Source organism: Heterodontus francisci, chromosome 1 (genome assembly GCF_036365525.1).
Source record: "Heterodontus francisci isolate sHetFra1 chromosome 1, sHetFra1.hap1, whole genome shotgun sequence".
In the NCBI taxonomy this organism is placed as follows: domain Eukaryota; kingdom Metazoa; phylum Chordata; class Chondrichthyes; order Heterodontiformes; family Heterodontidae; genus Heterodontus; species Heterodontus francisci.
The window spans coordinates 219,313,779-219,337,277 of record NC_090371.1 but is presented as its reverse complement, the minus strand read 5'-3'; the positions used below and the strand labels follow the sequence as shown (position 1 = coordinate 219,337,277).

Genomic DNA, 23,499 nt, shown 5'->3' with positions numbered 1-23,499 from the left:
GATAGTCATTGCCTGGCACTTGTGTGGCATGAATGTTACTCATCACTTATCAGCTCAAGCCTGAATCTTGTCCAGGTCTCGCTGCATATGAACACGGACTTGCGAATGGTACTGAACATTGTACAATCATCAGTGAACATCATCACTTCAGACCTTAAGATGGAGGGAAAGTCATTGATGAGGCAGCTGAAGATGGTTGGGCCTAGGACACGACATCAGAGGAATGGAAGATCGCCGGCCAATAAATACGACTGTAGCTTGTGCAAATGGAGGGAAGGGGAAGGGGTCGATAACGGCAATAAAGCAATAACATTTTCAAAGCAGATCAAGGATCGTGAAGTTGATTTGCTGGACCTTACAAAGGCAGAATTGGTGAGAGTTGAAGATGGGCACTGGCAAGGATAGTTTCAGTTTTATCAATTTTGAGCTGTAGGAAGCATTTAGGACTTGCAGAATTGGCGGTTAGGTTGTAAAGCAACAGCTCCAAAATGAATTGTAGTGGCAGCACAGCCCAGAGATCCTTCAGGTTTGCATGACTATATGCTGCACATACCCACTGAACCATTAGGGCACTTTTTACATTCTTTCGTCGGCAGTGAGTATCACAACAGACATATGAAGATAAAGTATCACACATATGATATCACACTTATGTGCACACAGTCAAGCTCTTGTGCACATACTAATAATTTGGATCATATGGAGTTTGCAATTAGCTTAACATTGAGGTTAAAAGCTTATGACGTTAAAAAGTTCCATCTTTGAATGTGACAGTTGCACTAAATTGACAGCATACTAATGCAAATTAACAAATTTTATTCTGAACGAATTTTTCATTATTATTCTATTCATTGACTAAGACCTATGGCTGAAGTGAGGCATTGAAATCACTGCCAGTCTTGAAAAAACAAAAGTACACACAGGAGTGAGATGTTGTTACAGCACAAAATAAAACCAAACATGTGAAAAAAGACAGTTTACTGAAAGTTGTAAGCTAACTTTAATGTTTAATTCAATTCTCTCAACTTATATTACATGCCAAAAGACAAACACAAACAATGAACAAGGATGAATCATACGGTTTCATAAAAAATAAGGATTTTGGTTTGTCCTACTTCACTGTCACCCAAAGTACTGACATCAAAATTTGAGACATTTAAAGTTTGTTATTACAGATGAAAAGTCTAAGTATAAAGAACAGATGACAAATCTAACAACTGTGTATCAAACTTTCTGAATTTACAAAATACAGCATTACAATTATGTCCAGGAAAGGAGGGAATGGAATTGGCATTTGGCAGCAGCACAAAATGCGCAATAGCGAATCAGGAGATCATTTTGCATCCTGTTCAAATTCCTTTCTCATTTGACTTCAGTGGAAAAGAAAATCGGCTGGAAAGCAAACTGGACTGCGGATTTACTAGTGTCCATCTTGCCCTGCCAATAAAAATTATTTCATCCACAAAGTGCCATTTCTGAACAAGTAGAAGAGTGCACACAAACCTGTTGCACATGATTACATTTATTTAATCCAAGAGTTAAGAAAAGGCAAATGCAGTCTATAACATGACCAAAATCAGTGCATCTCTGAAGTTTTAAAAATTGTAGACATCAGTAAAGTGTATTCATAATTAGCAAGCATGAAGAGTTTCTTCTATAATCTTAACAAAATACAAGAAGCAGCTATTTTAAACTTAATTTTAAATGTTCAGATATTAAGATTTTGTTTGGTTAGAATGGCCATTGGCATCACAGTGCTGAATGGGTCATGGCTGATTATGGTCATAATGACCACTAACTGATGCTATTCCTATATTAGCACAACTCTGCTTTTACTGATTAAATCCGAATACCATGAGCTGCATTATCCCCTCAAATGCAGTTCAATGTTTGGAAGATTTCGCACCCTTTTCTATTTGCGACCTCAATGAGATCACTACTTAATGATTGTTTTGTCATGAAATTGATGTAGTTCAGGAAGTTTGCAACATACGAGTGTTCCTAATAGCGGGGTCTGTAAGCAAAATCTTGAGAGCCTTGTGAAGGTGACTGTGGTGGGAGCTGAGAATTTGGCATGTGAGGGGGAGGAGCATTGGGAAAACAAGAGAAAGGGGAATTTGGAAAGCAAGTAGGAGGCCTCATGTTAGATTCGGACCAGCCTGTGCTCATTGGGGGGAGAGGTGGCGGAGGGGGAAAAGGAGGGGGAGGGGGAGGAGGGGGTAAGAAACGATGCACATCATTTGACATTGGAGGCCAAAATGGAGGAGAAAAAGAACAAGACATCATTGGATTGGACATAACTTGTTGTGAATGCATCATGCTGTCAGGTGGATGAAATCCTGGAGGTGTAAATGGTGGCCTCTGGTTAAATGGTGGACCTAAACTTCCCCTTGGCTGAGCAAAGCGACAACCGGTTGGGTTTTCAAACCTGGCTGAAGAATAATGACCAAATTCTCGACCAGGATTCTGTTGAAATCCTCTTCCATACATTGAATGAACTTGTTTTTGTCCATCTTCTTTTCCACCTGTCAACCAACATTATTTTATACATAAATCAATTAGTGCATCATGATTTTGTTGAATCAGAATCAAAACATATTATAAACATTAATCTACTGTGAATAGTGACGTGACAATATGCAAATCTAGTTTAGGAATCAACAATTTTAAATAGTTTTAAATAAAATATCTCCCAACACTGTCAGGAAAATGGGAAATATTAATTTCACCAGTTGGAAACTTACATTAGACTGTTAATGGAAAACAAACCCTACAGCAACTTAAAAAAAAACTAGTAGCCAAGATGGCCACTGCCATGGACATCTGAAACGCCAGGAGATTGAACTGGGGACAAAAAGTCTAAGAAGCCCAGCTAGAACAATGCTTTGGCTAACTGAGATTAGCCAGATCACCCTAGTTAGCAGGACATTCCAGACCATCTCGAGGCATTCATAAATGGAGACGTCCCTCTGGGGGGTAAACACTGCCAACCCCACCTAAGAGAAGTGTTGGGTCTTAGCCTTTGAACCTAATTAAAAACAAAGGAGAGTGAAAGAACCATGTGACCATCTGTTCATCTCTGAAGAAATTGAAAGTTTTGTCACACAGACAAGCAGACAGGCAGTAATTGAGTGTACAGCAGCACAGAAGGCTGCTACTCCCCTGTCTGTTTCGCTCTCTCTACCCAGAAAACATCAAGCAAAAAACCCATCTGCAACTGGGGGACCCTCCAAGCCTACAGACCGCTACAGCCAGCAACCAGGGGACGAGAGCCAGTTACAAATTCTGCCACCAAGAAAATCCTGAGCAAAGCAAGCCAGCAGCCAAAGTGACTTTGACCAGCGAGGACTTCAAGAATATAGCTTTAGCTGAGGACTGCTAGATTTACAGACTGTAATTAAGTTCCATTTATTCTGGACTTTAATCCAACCACCAAATCTATTTTCCCTCCTGCAATCTATTTGTATGTGTGATTCTCGTGTGAATGTGTAGCGTAATTTTAATACGCTTAAACCGTGTTAGATTATTAAGTATAGAACATTACAGCACAGTACAGGCCCTTCAGCCCTCGATGTTGCGCCGACCTATATATAATAAACTTACCTCTTGTTTAAACTCAAGAAAATATGTCCCATTTTTTTTTTAGTTCTTTCATGATTACATTAAAGGAAAAAGGTAAAACACTCACTGAAATGGTAAACACAACCACAGTTTAAAAAGGAATAAACCCTGTTGTGGTCAAATGAGAGGAAGGGGCAAAAGGGGAGCCTGAGACTCCCTCCTCACCTGGCCATAACAACACCTTTAAACTATCTCAGAATTATCAACTCCATATTAAGTCATTACAAAGAGTACTATTGTGTAGCAGACCAAAAACTTTCTTTTCTATATATTTTATGATCCCATTCTATCTTTTTGTACACGTATTACACTCTGATTTACATCCTAATGAGCCATGGAAACCTAACTAAAGGATGTAGTTTGTTCTATCAATTCCAAGATCAGCCATTAGCTAATACTATTGTGCTAATGAATAGAGTAACACAAAGTTAAGAACAAAATATACATTAAAGCCCAGATTTTCTGACAGGTCTCAATCCCCAGCACAAAAGTGAAGCAGGGTGGGATTCTGCCTGCCCAACTGCTGAAATTTACGAGGTCAGCTTACATATAATATTGCAGGTTAGCTCCAGGCACTGTAAACAGCTCTTGCTGGAAGCTCCCCATTTGGGGGCTGTGTGACACTACTGCAGGATATAAATGCCTTTAGCAGCTTAAATAGGTAGAAAACTAGCTTGGGAGCAGATGCTGCAGATGTATTGATTAAAATGTCTGGTCGTTCAGGTTTGCCAAGGCAGTATTAAATGTGTTGTTGAACCAAGTGATGCAGAGGAGGCAAAGACCTGTAAAAGAATGGTGAAGACCCCCAAAGAGATTAGAGTCATTGGAAAGAAGTGGTTAGGGCAATGATTAGCAACTTCTTGACACCATATACAGCAATTCAGTGCTGCAAACAGTTTACTGACCTTAGCAGGACAGGTAAGAGGAACCAAACACATCTTCCAAGAATGCACTGCGCTAAACAACAACTTGCATTTATATAGTGCGATTAAGCTAGTAAAACAGCACAAGGTACTTCACAGAGGTGAAAGGAAAACAATGGATGCTGGGCCAAAGGAGGAATTATTGAGGTTATTAAGAGCTTGATCAAAGAGGTGGTTTTTAACAAGGATTCTAAAGGAGGAGATAGAGGGGTGGAGAGGTAGAGGGGCTTAGGGAGGGAATTCCAGAGCATTGGGCCTAGATACCTGAAAGCCCAGCCAACCAAGATAGGGCAAAAAATGGCAAGGAAGGGTGAATGCACAAGAGGCTAGAATCAAAGTATTCTTGAAGGGAGTGGCGATGAGGTGGGGTCGGGGGGGAGTGGTGGCGGTAGGTGTACAGAGGTAAGGAAGTGCAAGGCCATGGAGGGATTTAAACATAAGGATCCGAATTTTAAATTTCAGACACTGGGGGCCTGGAGAGCCAATGTAGGTCAGACAGCAAATGGATAATGGGTGAGTGCAGGCTAAGATACAGGAAGTGGAGTTCAGGATGATCTAAAGTTTATAGAAGGTAGAGGATAGGAGGCTGACCAGGACAGCATTAAAGTATTAACTGTGGAAGTGATAACAGCTTAGATGAGTTTCTCATGGAGGGACAGCAAATAATTAGGAAGACAAATGGAATGTTGGCCTTTATTGCAACGGGGATGGAGTATAAAAGTAGGGAAGTTTTGCTACAATTTTACAGGGCATTGGTGAGACCTCACCTAAAGTACTGTGTAGATTTTTGGTCTCCTTACTTAAGGAGGGATATACTTGCATTGGAAGCAGTTCAAAGAAGGTTCACTAGGCTGATTCCTGGAATGAAGGGGTTGGCTTATGAGGAATGGTTGAACAGGCTGGGCTCATTGGAGTTTAGAAGAATGAGAGGTGATCTTATGGAAACATGTAAGATTCTGAGGGGGCTTTACAGGGTAGATGCTGAGAGGATGTTTTCCCTCGTGGGGGAATCTAGAACTAGGGGGCACAGTTTAAAAATAAGGGGGTCTCCCATTTAATATGGAGATGAGGAGGAATTTCTTCTCTCGGAGGGTCATTAATCTTTGGAAAGTGGAGTTAAGGCCATAATCAGATCAGCCATCTCACAGACTCAAGCCAGGAAGTAAAATGCAATAATTATCCTTCACTTTTTAATCATTTTGCAGTTAGAAAAATTAAGATGGGGCATACACATGGTATTGAGGTAGAAACTGAAATATCAAACTTTAAAAAAAGTAAAAACTTATGGAATTATCATGATGGATAAATTTGACATCCCACAAATATAAAATTAGTTTTTCAGGGCCAGACAGGTTGTTTAACAGTAATTATGAATTTAGAATGTGGTTAATAACCCAATGACACCTCATTCATCAAGGCTTAACTTTTTCAACGACTTCTGCAGTGAGACTAATATGGTAAAGGGGAAGTTCATGGCAATTCAAGTGATTTCAGAAGATTTCCATCTGCAGCCACTTCAACAGTGCACCCTGTGGAGCCACAGGAAATCACAGACAAAACATCTCAATTTCCGTGTTTAACTGCGCATGTGCGATGAATATTAATAGTTTCATTTGCCATTACAGCTGCATAATCCAGCCAATGTGTTTTGTTCTGTGCTTGGCTGTTTCTAAAAAATGGAGTGGCAAGGCGCGAGATCCCAATTATTTCGCCCTGTTTTTGACTTACAAATGCGACACAAAAACAGACGAATGGGAGAACAAAGTAATTTCATATAACAAGCTGATTTTTTCAACCAGATGGAAAATGATCACACACGCGCACACACACACTGCACTGCAGTGCCTATTAACCTTGGAGCACCACTTTTCCTGGGCCATATAAGTATAGCATGTCCATTTCTGAGAATACTGGTTCTAATTAACATAAACGCTTACACCCGAACTAGTTCATATTGCTCTGCTAACTAATGCTAATTACCTACCCATCACTGACCTCTCCTTGAACATTCTCAACATCCTATGTTTCATTCTCACGCTGATCTCAGATGTAAATCTGGTGACTATAACATATATATATATATATATATATATATATAGTGCTTGCGTTGCTGTAAAAACATTGGGCCAACACCAACTGAAGCACACAAAGTTGATGATGGCAAATTCTTCGCAGGCGAAAATCATGGGAAGGCTTGCCTCTGTGGTAGTTGGCATAATCGGTGACTGAAGAGACCAGTTCTTGATCCGTAGGCTGTTGAGCAGTTGGGTACAAGAACTTCTATTTGGAGGGGCTCTGGTAAAAACCGACTTCTTCCATTGTCTCCGCCTTTCTTCAGCAGTCTCGCATCTGTTGTTTTCAAACTTGTAGGTTGCTCTCCTGGTTGTTGCGTGCCAGCTGTCTCTGTCGGCAGCCTTCTGCTCCCACATCTTGATCTCACTTACCAAAGCATAGTTCGCCACAAAGCAATGCTTTATGGCAAACTATGCTCCGGTAAGCGAGATCGAGGTGTACCTTGCAAATGCTTCAAAGACCAGCTGAAACTCTAGCTGACACTGACCAACAATTTCTCCCCATCACAGACCTTGCCTTTTGTTCTTTTTCCACACCCTCATCTCTTTCACTTGCTTAAAACCTATTAGATTTCTAACTGTTCCGAGTTCTGATGAAAGGTCATCAACCTGAAACAGTTAACACTGTTTCTCGCTCCACAGATGCTGCCAGACTTGTTCAGAATTTCCGGCATTTTCTGTTTTTGCTTCAGGAAGTAAAATACAGTAATTATCATTCACTTTTTATACATTATACAGAGAGTGAAATAAAGATTGAAACATATGTCAGAGGTAGGTTCTTTACACAGAGAGTGGTAGGTGCGTGGAATGCGCTGCCAGCGGTGGTAGTAGAAGCAGATACATTAGGAGCATTTAAACGACTCTTGGATAGGTACATGGATGACAGTAGAATGAAGGGTAGGTAGTTAGTTTGATCTTACAGTAGGTTAAAGGTTCTGCACAACATCGTGGGCCGAAGGGCCTTTTCTGTGCTGTACTGTTCTATGTTCTATATACATAAAAATAAGGTAGAGGCAAAAATATCAAACAAATTTATGAAAAAATTATAAATGTATGGAATTTTTATCAATTTAGAAATTTGACATTCCACAAACATAAGATTAGTTTTTCAGGGCCAGAGAGGTTGTTCAGCAGCAGTTCTGACTTAGCATGCCTTTAAAGCCTCAGTTAAATCTTATTCAACAAGGCATACTTCTGTGGGTTTTTTTTAAAACTACGATATTACAGCTTATAAGGCGAAGTTCACATTAGTTCAAGTGATTTCTAAAGATTGCCATCTGTGGGGACTTCAACAGTACACGCACCATGTGGAGGAGCAGGGATTCACTGGTAGTGACTTCTGGATTTTTGCATTTAATTGTGCATGTGCAGATGCGAGAAGTTACTGTCAGTTTCACATTTGCAATGATATCCAACACTGCAAATTTTGCTGTTATTACAAGTGCAGGAAGCTGCCAGTAGGCCCATTGTGTTTGTAACAGCTGAAAAAGTTATCCAGCCTAATCCCACTTTCCAGCTCTTGGTCTGTAGCCCTGTAGGTTATGACACTAAGTGCATTTCCAAGTATTTTTAAATGCAGTGAGGGTTTCTGCCTTTACCATCCTTTAAGGCAGTTTTAGGTTTCAGGAACCCTCGCACTTCCCACAGCATCCGCCCCCCCCCCCCCCTCCCCACCGCACCACGTAGCTAAATGTTCCCCATTCCTGGCAACATCCTCATAAATCTCCTCTATGCTCTCTTTCGAGAGTGATCATATTCATCCTGCAATGCGGTGACCAGAACTATGCGCAGTACTCCAGCTGTGGCCTAACTAGCGTTTTATGCACTAAAATAAAAGCAAACTACTGCAGATGCTGGAAATCTGAAATAAAAACAAGAAATGCTGGAAATACTCAGCAGATCTGGCAGCATCTATGGAAAGAGAAGCAGAGTTAACATTTCAGATCAGTGACCTTTCATCAGAACTGGCAAAGGTTCGAAATGTAATAGGTTTTAAGTAAATAAAGCGGGGCTAGGAAAATACCATGCACCTGCCCACTGCTTTTTTCATGCACGTGCTTGGGGCCAAGGCCATTCATTTTTCTGTCAATTAACACCCTCTCTGCACTAACACTTTGTCTTTCAGCACACCATTTACATACCACTTGCCTTTGCTCCATGACCTTCTGGTCAGTTATTCCCTGTGACCCTGTCCTATCAACACCTTCCCTTTTGTTATCTCTTGCCCCACCCCCGCCTCACTTGCTTATAACCTTTGACATTTCTAACATTCGCTAGTTCCGAAGAAGGGTCACTGACCCGAAACGTTAACTCTGCTTCTCTTTCCACAGATGCTGCCAGACCTGCTGAGTGGTTCCAGCATTTCTTGTTTTTATTTCAGATTTCCAGCATCCGCAGTATTTTGCTTTTATTTTAGTGACCTAATACTGAGCCCTGTGGAACCCCACTGGAAACAGCCTTCCAGTTGCAAAAACACCTGTTGATCATTACCCTTTGCCTCTTGCCACTGAGCCAATTTTGGATTCGACTTGCCCTTGGATCCTAAGGACTTTTATTTTACTGACCAATTTGCTATGTGGGACCTTATCAAAAGCCTTGCTAAAGTTCATTTTGTCTACAAACCTGCTACACTCAGCGACTGACCTTGTTGCCTTCCTAAAAAATTCAATCAAGTTAGTCAGACACAACTGTCCCTTAACAAATCCGTGCTGACTGTCCGATTATTCCATGACTTTCTAAATGATGATTTATACTGTTTCTCAGGATTTTTTCCAATAATTTTCCCACCAAGGTTAGGCTGACTGGCTTGTAATTACTTAGTCTATCCCTTCCTCCCCTTTTAAACAATACAACGTTAGCAGTCCTCCAGCACCATGCCTGTAGTCAGAGAGCATTGGAAAATGATGGCGAGCTTCACCACTATTTTATCCCTTGATTTTCTTAGCAGCCTGGGATACAGTTCATCTGGGCCTGCCAATTTATCCACTTTCAAATTTGCTAAACCTCTTAATATTTCCTCTCTCATTATGTTTTCCCCAGCCAATATATCGCACTCAACCTCCTTAACTACAGTGTCTGAACTCCCCCCTCCCTTTTGCGAAGACAGATGCGAAGTATTCAAAAAGAACCATGTCCACATCTTTAACCTCCACAAACAGGTTACCTTTTTGGTCTCTAATTGGCCCTACTCTTTCCTTGGTTGTCCTCTTGTTCCTTATGTACTTATAAAACATCTTGGACTTTCTTTAATTTATTTGCCAATATTTTTTCATGCCGTCTCTTTGCTTTCCAATATATTTTTAATTTCTGCACTTTCTACACTCCTCTAGGCTTTCTGCAGTATTCAGCTTTTGGTGTCGGACATAAGCTTCTCTTTTGCCTTATCCTACTCTGTACGCTCTTTGACACCTGGGGGTGGTGGAAGGAGGGTGTGTGTGTGTTGGTGTAGATTTGGGAGCCCCACCATTTTTCTTTGTGGGAACCTATTTTTCTGAACATTCTCGATCTACTCCTTGAATGCCTCTCACTGTTCTGATACTGATTTACCTTCAAGTGCAAGCATGAGTGGAAACATTTTGTCTATGTCGACCTATCAAACCCTTTCATTGTCTTAAAGACCTTTATCAGATCACCCCTCAACTTTCTCTTTTCTGGATTAAACAGCCCAAGCCTGTTCAGCCTTTCTCGATAAAGTATACTTCTCAGTTCTGGTGTTATCTTTGTGAATCTTTTTTCACCTTCTTCAATGCCTCTATATCACTTACAATATAGAGGCCAGAACTGGGCACAGTACTCCAAGTGTGGCATAACCAAGGATCATACAAGTTTAACATAACTTCTCCGCTTTTCAATTCTATACCTGTAGAAATGAATTCCAGTGGTTGGTTTGCTTTTTTTTCTAATGGTCTTAATAACCTGTGTGTCACTATTTTTATTGAGTATCTGTATCCCGAGATCCCTTTACTCCTCCACCCCATTCCGATTATCCAAACAGTATGTGGCCTCCTTATTCCTCTTACCAAAATGCACCACTTCTGACTTGTCTATATTAAAATTAATTTGATAATCATGTGGTCATTCTGCAAGTTTATTAATATATTTGTTGCATTCTGCCTTTGTATTTACTATATCTGCAAATTTGTTGTTGTCTGCAAATTTTGACTACCACTACCTGCTGCTGTTTGTCTCTTAGCCAATCCACACAGATAAAGCCCCTTTAAATCACACAGACTTCAATTTTAAGAAGTCCAAGATTTTAAAAATTCTTTCATTGGATGTGGGCATCACTGGCAAGGCCAGCATTTGACAACTGAGAGGCTTGCTAGGCCATTTCAGAGGGCAGTTAAGAGTCAACCACATTGCTGTGCGTCTGGAGTCACATGTAGGCTAGACCAGATAAAGACAGCAGATTTCTGTCCCTAAAGGACATTAGTGAATCAGATGTGTTTTTATGACAATCGATGATAGTTTCATGGCACTATTACTGAGAGTAGCTTTCAATTGCAGATTTTTAAAAAATGAATGAATTGGATTTAAATTCCACCAGCTGCCATGGTGGGATTTGAACCCATATTCCCAGGACATTAGCCTGGGACTCAATTACTAGCCCAGTGACATTACCACTGCACCACCGTCTCCCCATTCACTGCCTGGTGGAACAGGCTCAAAGGACTAAATGGCCTACTCCTGTTCTTATGTTCCTTCAAATCCATGCTGCCTGTCATCTATTAGCCTATAACATTTTAAGTACCAATTAATTTTGTCCCAGATTATCTGTATAATTTTCCTCACCCCTATTAGGGCTGACTGGCTTGTAGTTTCTGAGTTCATCTCTCTCCCCTTTTTTTTGGGTACATGCCACATGCTACCCATGAACCAGATCAATCACTGCTTCCTTCCTCGTTGGGCTGGAAACATAAAAGAAAACATTCTCTTGTACACATTTCAGGAATTCCTCCCCCTCCTTGCTCTGTTATTTTCCCAGTCTATCTTAGGATAATTAAAGTCCCCCATTATCACTACCATGTAGTTCTTGCATCTTTCTGCAGTTTGCCTGCAAATTTGTTCCTCTATCTCCTTCTCATTACTTGGTGGCCTACAATATATGCCTGGTAGCACAGCATTTTCTCTATTATATCTTAATTCTAACTAAATAGATTCTACCATCGAATCCTTAAGTATATGACCCCTCTCAAGTGCTATAATAGTTTTTGATAAATACTGCCACCACTTCCCCTCCCCCCACCTTCCACCACACCACCTTCTTTTCCTTCTCTATCTTGCCTGAATATCTTGTTGCCAGGAATATAAGCTCCCAATTCTCCCATTCTTTAAACAAGGTCTTTATTATTGCCATTATATCATCATCCCATGCAGCGATTTGTGCCTGCAGCTCACCAACCTTATTTAACATGCATTATGAATTTACGTGCATGTACTTCAAACCCGTCTTAGACTGCCTCGCATTTCTCCCCATCCGATCCCTATTTTTGAACTGTTCTTTATTTTACTGTTGTCGCCTTTCTCAGTCATCAATATTTCTTGCTTAAGTGGACTGTTAACTAAGGTAGAAACCCGTGGAGCTGAGGGCAAATTATTGACATGGTTAGAAAGTTGGTTGAGTGGTAGGCGACAGAGTGGGGATAATGGGTAAGTACTCCGATTGGCAGGATGTGACTAGTGGTGTCCCGCAGGGATCTGTGTTGGGGCTTCAATTATTCACATTATTCATTAACGACTTGGATGATTGCATAGTAAGTCACATTTCCAAATTTGCTGATGATACAAGGTTAGGCGGCATTGTAGACAGTCTAGATGAAATTGCAAAGCGATATTGCCAGACTAGGTGAGTGGGCAAAACTGTGGCAGATGGATTTCAATGCGGGCAAGTGAGAGATTATCCATTTTGGACCAAAAAAGGATAGAGCAGGGTACTTTCTAAATGGGAGTAGGTTAAGTACAGTGGATGTCCAAAGAGACTTGGAGGTTCAGGTGCAAATATCTTTAAAATGCCATGAGCAAGTGCATAAAATAATCAAAAAGACTAATGGAATGCTAGCCTTTATATTTAGAGGATTGGAGTATAAAGACACAGAGGCTATCGCTACAGCTGTACAAAACCCTGGTTAGACCTCACTTGGAGTATTGTGAGCAGTTCTGGGCACCACACCTTAGGAAGGATATATTGGCCTTAGAAGGAGTGCAACGTAGGTTTACAAGAATGATACCTGGACTTCTGGGGTTAAGTTATGAGGAGAGATTACACAAATTGGCCTGTTTTCGCTAGAATTTAGAAGGTTAAGGGGTGATCTGATCGAAATCTTCAAAATATTAACAGGAACAGACAGGCTAGATAAAGATAAACTATTTTCAATGTTTGGAGATTTTAAAGCTAGGGGGAATAGTCTAAAAATTAGGACCAGACCGTTCAGGAGAGATGTTAGGAAGCACTTCTTCACGCAAAGGGTGGTAGAGGTTTGGAACTCTCCCACAAACAGCAGTTGAAGCTAAAACAGTTGTTAGATTTAAAATCTGAGCTAGATAGATTTTAGTTAAGCAAACATATTAAGGGATATGGGCCAACGGCAGGTATATGGAGTTAGGGCACAGGTCAGCCACGATCTCATTGAGTGGCGGGATAGGCTTGAGGGCTGAATGGCATACTCCTGTTCCTATCTTCCTCTCTAATGCTTCATCCTGCTGCCTGTTTCCCTGCCAAATCAGTTTAAACCCTTCCCCACAGCACTGGTTAATTTCCCAGTGAGGCTATTAGTCCAGGCCCGGTTGAGGTGCAACCAATCAATCTTATACAGGTACTGCCTGCCCCAGAACTGCTCCCAATGCCTCCTTAGTGACCTATCCTCCTTATCTATATACTCTCCCTTTCCTACTTCAACCCTGAGCTTCCTTAAATCATCTATAAAAACTACTCCCTCCCTAACACTTTAATGCATGGCCTGCAGTTCACTAAGGCTGACTACTTCAGTTTTGAGAACGTTGACCAACTTGCAGTTGTTCTGTTGAAACCTTCCAGAAAGTGAGCCTGAAAGGTAAACATCTCTCATTACAAAAAGTATTCCATCCTTGTACGACTTTAAAGTTTGAAGCTTGTTCGAGTTGAAAAAAAAACTTAAGAAAAAAAACAAGGACAAAGACCCTTCAATTTTCTTTACTTTTTTCCTCACATATCCAAACTAATGAATAAAGACGACTGCCAAGCACGTAGACACCGTCAGTCCTGTTATGGTCAATTTATCAAGAGATATGCTTGGACAATGTGGGATTGGTCTTTTTTCATGGAGGGCAAATTTTCTGTAAGGGTCACTGTGAATATCATTTCTGATCAGTATTCAAGTTCAATCTTCTTAGCTAAGAATTCAGCAATCTAAAGTTATAGCTAAAAGGAAACTCACAAAAGATATGTTTCCCCATTCTATTTCCTTTAGCATGACCTCAAGTCAATGTAGTAAATAGCATACATACCAACCTAGAAAATTGGAAAAGCCTGCTGACAGTTTCAAAAACATTGACACAGCCTTCAAAAGGTTGACAGGTCAAAAGGAGCTGTAAATACAGGCCTTAGGGCACAAATGAGGAGTTCGACAAAAATTCCTGCTTTATTGTCATAAATTACATTGCAGGTAAACCCAACAGCTGTATATAACTTCTTTGGTCTGGGGTGGTGGTGGGGGGGGGAGGTGGAGACACTAAATAGACAGCAAGACAGCGGCAACTCTCAGAAACCACCTCATCACAAAACTTTTCTCCCCGAGGTCCATGCAAAACTACCATGGAAGATGTCTGACTGACTGCTTGGTTGGCTGATGGGATTAAAAGCAATCTGAATGGCTGGCATTAATACCCTCCAATCCCTGTGAAACAAAACAATCTCACTTCTTTAAAAACAGAAGTTCTCAGGATGTGGATGATTTGTCACAGGACTTGTCACAGATTAAAATGCTGGCATTGTGTTTTAACCTATGTGGCATTAAAAGAGTAGGTTTAGGTGAATAGAAGATGGCCCATTGATACAGAGGAACATAGTTTTATATTTCGTTTCACACAATCGTAGTCATATTATTTCCAGTTTTATAAGTCCTGTTGTATTGACAACTGTAATTGAATATATCCAGTCAGAAGTGTCTAGTAACTTGTCATAAGAACATAGAAACAGGAGTAGGCCATTCAGCCCTTTGAGTCTGTTCCAACTTTCAATAAGATTATGGCTGATCTGTATTTTAACTCCATTATCCCACCTTGGTTCCATAACCCTTAATACCCTTGCCTAATAAAAATCTATCAGTTTTGAAATTTTCGACTGACCTAGCCTCAACAAGCTTTTTGGGGATAGAGTTCCAGACTTTTACCACCATTTGAGTGAAGTGTTTCCTGACATCACCCCTGAATGGCCAACTCTAATTTTATGGTTATGTTGTTCAGGACTCCCCCACTAGAGGTAATAGGGTGATAGAGAGAAACTGTCAACTTTTTTAACCATCCTAAACACCTTAATTAGATCACCCATTCATCATCTCAAGGAAATACAACCCTGGTCTATGCAACCTGTCCTCTGAATTTAACCCTTTTAGCCCCAGTATTATTCAGGTGAATATACATTACAACCAATACATCGGTTCTGAGGTACAGTGCTCAGAATGGAATGCAGTATTCCAGATGGAGTCTAAGCAGAGTTTTATTTAACTAACATAACTTCCATCTGTTTGTATTCCAGCTGCCTTGAGATAAAGACCAACACTCCATTAGCCTTTTTAATTTTTTTTGTACCTGTCCACTAGCTTTTCCTAATTCCTACACTTGGAACCCTAAGTCTCTCTGCTGTCCCACAGTTCCTAACATCGCGCCATTTAGAAAATACTCGGATCTATCTTTCTTTGGTCTAAAGGGATGACCTCTCATTTCCCCACACTGAACTCCATCTGCCACAGTTTTGCCCAATCACATTTATCAATGTTCTTTTGCAACTTTCTGCTCCCATCTACATTATTAACTGTGCCACCTAACTTGATGTTGTCAGCAAACTTGGATATATGTCTCCCTATTCCTTCATCTAAGCCATTTATAAATCTAGTGAAAAGCTGAGGCCCTGGACCCTGGAAGACACCACTAGTCATATCCTGCAATTGGAGTACTATTCTCTCTCCGACCTGCTATCCAACTCCCTACCCATGTCAATAGGCTGATGGCACCTCCATGTGCTCTCAGCTTCGTTAGAAGCATCTTACATGGAACCTTATTGAATGCCTTTGAGAAGTCCATATAAATAACATCCATAGATACTCCCTAATAATCTCATGAGATTACACTGTTAACGACCTCTCCAAAATGCTAACACATAATTGGAAACCATACACTTTAAAACATTTTTTTTCCTCTGCAGATGCAATGCTGAAATTAAGCTGACATTTCTGGAGGAATACTTATTTTCAAATTATTTTCTTATGCGCTTTGCAGGGCTTCCAATTGAGGGCACATTTTCAAGCCCTCAGCTGGGGAAGGACGAAAGTGCAGATGACTGGTATTTTCAATGGACTACAAAATGCTTTTGGAAATTGCTTAGCTGCAAGACATAATGATTTTATTACAGCGACAAAATAACTGATTATGCTATAGTGGTCCAACATTCGGTTTCCGCACACCATCATTTAAATAACTGTAAACAACATATCTATTGACAAGGGGAGTTTGCTTGATAGGTGATACTTTTACCTTGACCACTGAACTGCATGGGATCAAAGTTAGGTTTTTTGGTGTAAACAAAGACACTGGTTAAAACTACATACAATGACTCACCAGCTCGAGTGCTTTTATCTCCATGATTTTGTTGCTTCCTTTTCTTCTTTTGCTTCGCTTCTTTCTCTTTTTCATCATCACTGAAATCCAGAGCCTATTAAAGACCATAATCATTTGGTTTATGACTAATTCTTGCATTTCATGGCTTCCTGTCACACTTAGAAACGCAGTAATCAACCACACATGGCTTTTAAATGAGACATCTGTGTTATCTAAAAACCCCTTAATCTCATTTTAATGACATTATTACTGCACTTGAACACCGAGCATAAGAACATTAGGCATATGGAGCATCAGTTACATAGACAAAATACCTCAAAATATGTGAACTGTATGATGTTCCATATTTGAAGTTTAAACCTATTACTGTACTATCACAACCAGAAGTTAATCTGATCCCTATTAACACATGCAGCTAGAAAACTGCACTGGCCTCAGCAGCAACAGTATTAAAAGAGTTGAGATGTGGATGAACACAAGTCCAGCTAGAAATTAAACTTCACAGTGTAACACATCAGGGCAATTTATTTTACAATATTTTCAAGTAGTTGGATAACCAGCCCCCAATTTGCCTTGCATATAAAATACAAAATTAGTCACATTTGATTCCAACTCAAATACCATTATCATATCAAACTAATTACAAGTTCATAGAGGACTACCTGCACATTGTGCAAGCAGTATGACGAGAACCATTAGTTCCCTGCTGATGCACTGAATTTACCCACTAAGCTGCGCAGAGCAGGGAGGTCTCAGGTTTGACCTCTGGTCTGTGGTAAGTCAGCAGTTCTCAGCTAGAACAGCAGTAAGGATATTATAATTGACCTCGATGCCCCGAATTATAGAACGAAAATCAACCAAAGATCCCATCCCTGATATCTATAAAGTGACAGCTGGTGGAAGTGTGGATTTATGGTGAAAACAGAGATTGGCGAAGGCTCTGATGTCCCTGTGACTGAATAACCTGTAAAGAGTCACTGTCAAGCTTCAAGCAAGTAAAGGCCACTTTGGTGTACCCGAAAAGATTGCCAGCACTCATTAATCAGCAAAGATGGAACTGAAGAAAGGTCAATCATCATTTCCTAATAAACATCTACTGTATTCCAAGCACAGAGTTCTAAAGTATCACAGCCTCCTCTCGAGGTCCCCTGCATCACAGATGCCAGGCTTCGACCAATCCGATTCACACAAGTTAATTAAGAAACAGCTGAAGGCACTGAATAAAGCAACAGCTATAGGCCCTGACAACATCCTGGCTGCAGTGAAGACTTGTGCTCCAGAATTAGCCACACTCCTATCCAAGCTGTTCCAGTAACTACAACACTGGCATCTTTCCGACAATGTGGAAAATTGCCAAGATATGTCCTGTCTGCAAAAAGCAGGACAAATCCAATCTAGCCAATTACCACACAGTCTACTCTCCATCATAACAGAAGCGTTACAGCGCCATTCGGCCCATCATGTCCGCGCTGGCTCTCTGAAAGAGCAACTCCCTCTTTTCCATTCCCCTGTCCTCTCCTCAAACCCCTGCGCATTCATCCTTTTCATATAACTGTCTTTTGTTGCTTCAATTGAACCTGCTTCCACCACGTTCTCAGGCAATGTATTCCAGACCTTAACCACTCGCTGTGTGAAAAAGCTTTTCCTCGTGTCACTTTTGCTTCTCTGACCAAATACTTTAAATCTGTGCCCTCTTGTTCTTGATCCTTTCATGAGTGGGAACAGTTTCTCTCTATCTACTCTGTGCAGACCCCTCATGATTTTGAATACCTCTATCAAATCACCTCTCAGCTTTCTCTTCTCCAAGGAAAACAGTCCTAACTTCTCCAATCAATCTTCATAACTGAAGCTCCTCATCCCTGGAAACATTCTTGTGAATCTATTCTGTACTCTCTCCAATGCCCTCATGTCTTTCCCCAAGTTTGGCGCCCAGAATTGGAAGCAATACTGCAGCTGAGGCCGAACTAGTGTCTTATACAATTCAACATAACTTACGTAGAAACATAGAAAATAAGAGGAGTAGGCCATTCGGCCCTCTGAGCCTGCTCTGCCATTCATTGTGATCATGGCTGATCATACAACTCAGTAACCTGTTCCCGTTTTCCCTCCATATCCTTTGATCCCTTTCACCCCAAGAGCTATATCTAACTCTTCTTGAAAACATACAATGTTTTGGCCTCAACAGCTTTCAGTGGTAGCGAATTCCACAGGCTCACCACTCTCTGGGTGAAGTAATTTCTCCTCATATCAGTCCAGAAAGGTTTACCCCGTATCCTCAGACAATGACCCCTGGTTCTGGACTCCCCCACCATCGGGAACATCCTTCCTTCATCTACCCTGTCAAGTCTGTTAGAATTTTATAGGTTTCTGTGAGATCGCGCCTCACTCTTCTGAACTCCAGCGAATATAATCCTAACCGACTCAATCTCTCCTTATACGTCAGTCCCACCATCCCAGGAATCAGTCTGGTAAACCTTCGCTGCAGTCCCTCTATAGCAAGAACATCCTTCCTCAGATAAGGAGAATAAAACTGCACCACAATATTCCAGGTGTGGCCTCACCAAGGCCCTGTATAATTGCAGCAAGACATCCCTGCTCCTGTACTCGAATCCTCTCGCTATGAAGGCCAACATACCATTTGCCTTTTTTTACCGCCTGTTGCACCTGCATGCTTATCTTCAGCAACTTGCGTACACCACCACCCAGGTCTCATTGCATATTCCCCTCTCTCAGTTTATAGCGGTTCAGATAATAATCTGCCTTCCCCTGTTTTTGCTATCAAAGTGGATAACCTCACATTTATCCACATTATACTGCAACTGCCATGCATTAGCCCACTCACTCAACTTGTCCAAATCACCCTGAAGCCTCTCTGCATCCTCCTCACAACTCACCCTCCCACCCAGCTTTGTGTCATCTGCAAATTTGGAGAGATTATATCTAGTTCTCTCATCTAAATCATTAATGTGTATTGTGAATAGCTGGGGTCCTAGCACCGATCCCTGCTGTACCCCACTAGTCACTGCCTGCCATTCGGAAAAAGACCCATTTATTCCTACTCTGTGTTTCCTGTCTGCCATTAATTTTCCATCCATCGCAATACACTACCCCCAATCCTATGTGCTTTTATTTTACACGCTAACGTCTTATGTGGGACTTTGTCGAAAGCCTTCTGAAAGTCCAAATAAACCACATCCACTGGCTGTCCCTCATCAACTCTACTAGTTACAGCCTCGAAGAATTCAAGTAGATTTGTCAAGCATGATTTCCCTTTCGTAAATCCATGCTGACTCTGTCCGATTCTACCACTGTTCTCCAAGTGCTCTGCTATAAAATCTTTGATAATGGACTCTAGAATTTTCCCCACTAGCGACATCAGGCTGACTGGTCTATAATTCCCTGTTTTCTCTCTACCTTCCTTTTTAAATAGTGGGGTTACATTTGCTACCCTCCAATCTGTAGGAACTGTTCCAGAGTCTCTCGAATCTTGGAAGATGACCACCAATGCATCCATTATTTCTAGGGCCACTTCCTTAAGTACTCTGGGATGTAGATTATCAAGCCCTGGGGATTTATTGGCCTTCAATCCCATCAATTTCCCCAACACCATTTCTCTACTAATACTGATTTCCTTCAGTTCCTCCCTCTCACTGAACCCTGTGTTCCCCAACATTTCTGGTATATTTCTGTCCTCCATTGCTATTGCACTCTATGCCCTTATTAACAAAGCCCAGGATACTGTATGCTTTATGAACCATTCTCTCAACCTGTCCTACCACCTTCAATTACTTATGCATATATACACCTAGGTCCCCCTGATCTTGCACCCCCTATAGAATTGTGCCCTTTATTCCATATTGTCTCTTCAGGCTCTTTCTACCAAAATGAATCACTTCACATTTTTCTGCATTGAACTTCATCTGCCACCTGTCTGCCCATTCCACCAACTTATCTATGTCCTTTTGAAGTTCTACACTATCCTCTTCACAGTTCACAATGCTTCCAAGTTTCATATTATCTGCAAACTTTGAAATTGTGCCCTAAACACCAAGGTCTAGGTCATTAATTTATGTCAGGAAAAGCAAGGATCCCAACACTGATCCCTAGGGAACTCCACTACAAACCTTCTTCCAGCCCAAAACACATCCATTAACCACTAATCCTTGTTTCCTGTTATTCAGTCAATTTTCATATCCATGTTGCTACCGTCCTTTTTATTCCATGAGCTACAAGTTTGCTCACAAGTCTGTTGTGTGGCACTGCATCAAACGCCTTTTGAAAGTCCATGTACACCACATCAACAGCATTGCCCTCATCAACCCTCACTGTTACCTCCTCAAAAAACTCCAGCAAGTTAGTTAAACATGATTTTCCCAAAGAAATCCATGCTGGCTTTCCTTAACTAACTCACATTTGTCCATGTGACTATTGATTTTGTCCCTAATTATTTTTCTAGAAGTTTTTCCACCAAAGTTAAACTGACTGGCTTGTAGTTGCTGGGCTTATCTTTACATCCTTTTTTGAACAAGGGTGTAACGTTTGCAATTCTCCACTCCTCTGGCATCAACCCCGAGTTCAAGGAAGAATAAATCATCAGCAAAGTGATGGAAGGCGTCATCTACAGTGCTATCAAATGGCACTTAAACAGCAATAACCTGCGCACTGAGGCTCAATTTGGGTTCAGGCTTGGACTGATAAGTAACATTTGTGCCACACAACTGCCAGGCAATGACCATCTCCAACAAGAAAGAATCTAATCATCTACCTTTGATGTTCAACAGCATTACCAACGCTGAATCCCCCATCAACAAGATCCTGGGACTTACCACTGACCAGAAACGTAACTGCACTAGCCATATAAATACTGTGCCTACAAGAGCCGGTCAGAAGCTGGGAATTTTGCAGTGAGAAACTCATCTCATGACCCCTCAAAGCCTGCCCAACATCTACAAGGCACAAGTCAGGACAGTGGAGGAGTACTCTCCACTTGACTGGATGGGTTCAGCGCCAATAACACTCAAGAAGCTCGACACCATCTAGGGCAAAGTAGCTTGCTTGATCGGCACCCCATCCACCACCAGTGCACAGTTGCAGCAGTGTGTATCAACAAGATGTATTGCAGCAACTCACCAAGCATCCTTCAGTAGCACCTTCCAAACCTGCGATTTCCACTACTTAGAAGGACAAGGACAACAGACATATGGGACCACCACCACCTGCAAGTTTCGTTGCAAGCCACACACCATTCTGACTTGGAACTGTTATGGCCAGGTGAGAAAGAGGTTGAGGGGTCCATTTCAGCCTTCACCTGTTCTTACTGTAACAGGGTTTAATTTTAAACACACCATGTTTTTTGCTCCCCCTTGGTGAATCTTTGTTCACCGCTTTCCAATTATAAGGCAAAGAAACCAGCACAAACAGGCTTTCTTAGGTATAAAGAAGAAAAGTGAAATTTTATTAAACTTAAACTCTAATTTGGTTGACGCCTACGGATACATGACGTACCCACGCTAGCATGCATATGCAATACACACATGCAGACAGGCATAGAAAAGAGAATAAATAAAGTGGAAAAGTTTAGGGCAATATCTGAAGAGTTTTTGTTCCGGGTCTTCAAGCTCACTGTAGAGTCCTTGCTTGTAGGTGGATCTTGCTTTTTGTTGGGGCCCAGTATTCTTCTTAAATCTTGTTCACTGTAGGAGACTTTTCTCTCTTGGGGTTCATGTATCTTCAATGGATTCAGAAGCTGGTGAGAAAGAGATGGGAGCAGGCAGACAGACAGAAGGTCTTCTTCAGTCCAGGATCATTCTGCTTTCTGCCAGTTCAAACACTGTCTCTACAATTTAAAATTCCCCAAGTTGGCCAGCGGGGCAGTCAAGTGACCGATTGGTATAACCACTTCTGGATTTGTGGATTGTCTTGTCCTTTCAAACACTATTAATATGCAAAACTGTTTTTCCAGCCAGGGGCCTGTCAACCCCTTGCTACTGGCCTTCTCTTCTTCGAAGCAACAATTTGAAAATTAATGTCCATGTAACAAAATTAATGTGCCTCATTCTTGGCAGGTGGGGGCCTGCATCACTATATCACCATTCCTTCACTGTTGCTGGTTCAAAAGCTGGAACCCCCTTCCTAACAGCACTGTGCCTACACCACATGGACCACAGCAGTTCGCCATCACCTTCTCAAGGGCAAGTAGGGATGGGCAACAAATGCTGGCCTTGTCAGTGATACGCTCATTCCATGAATGAATAAAAAAAAAAATCAGCTAATAAGCAGGAGCTTTCATTGAGTGTTCAATTTATTTTCAAATACTTTGCCAGCATCTGATTGTGCCTAAAGCAAATTCAAATAAAGCTGATAGAAGGGTAGGAATCCTCAAAAAAGCTGGTCTCTACTAGTCATCAGCAACTTCTGCATTCTAAAAACCCAATTTTCTGTCCATTGGTATAACATGGTTTCCCTCTTCAGTAATAGATTCCGTGCAGTTCAAAGTCACGGAGGCAAAAGACCACCTTCTCTCATACTGGAGAGATGTGACTAACTCTCAGTCTCTTACTGGATGGTGAGTGTATGGAGTTACTGGTGCTTAAAGAGAAACAGAAGTGCAGGTCAAATACTTTTTATTGAAAGTTTTGTCTGATTTTGCATACTGAATGAAACATAGTCAAATGGCACTTTTCTTCCTCCAGGACCAGGGAACTCTTCCTGTGTTGACCAGCATCCCATATAAAGCAGATAGTTTGTTACCAAGGCAAACTATTACAGTTGTTTTGTCAAATAGTACGAGTGGAACTGTGTAAGTGATGCATGGTGCAACTCCCTGTCAGTGCTGTCACAAAGTGGCTCAGTAGGAAACAAAATCTAACTTGGCAAGTATCTCAATGGCACAGATGATTTTTTTTTATATAGTATATTAAATCAGATTTTTGGCAGAGCTTTTTCTTAATTACACGAATATAAAAGAGTACTTTGGACAGAGATATTCCACATTCCTTTCAAAGACTTTTACAATCTAAGTCAGGAACTCAAATAGCTGTTGCAGTTCTCCAATCTCTATCAATCTGGAATGT

The 23,499-nt window shown here is 41.1% G+C and overlaps 1 protein-coding gene across 1 annotated transcript in view; it reads right to left on the bottom strand.

The window, feature by feature from the left end:
* Positions 1-938: 938 nt before the first annotated feature.
* naf1 (nuclear assembly factor 1 homolog (S. cerevisiae)) overlaps positions 939-23,499 on the bottom strand; it is a 350,613-nt gene continuing 328,052 nt past the window's right edge. The window contains exons 8-9 of the mRNA XM_068021523.1: positions 16,427-16,520; positions 939-2,525 (exon numbers count right to left, since the gene is read on the bottom strand). Coding sequence (XP_067877624.1) covers positions 2,002-2,525; positions 16,427-16,520 — 618 coding nt within the window. The 3' untranslated portion in view covers positions 939-2,001. The remainder of the gene's footprint in view (positions 2,526-16,426; positions 16,521-23,499) is intronic.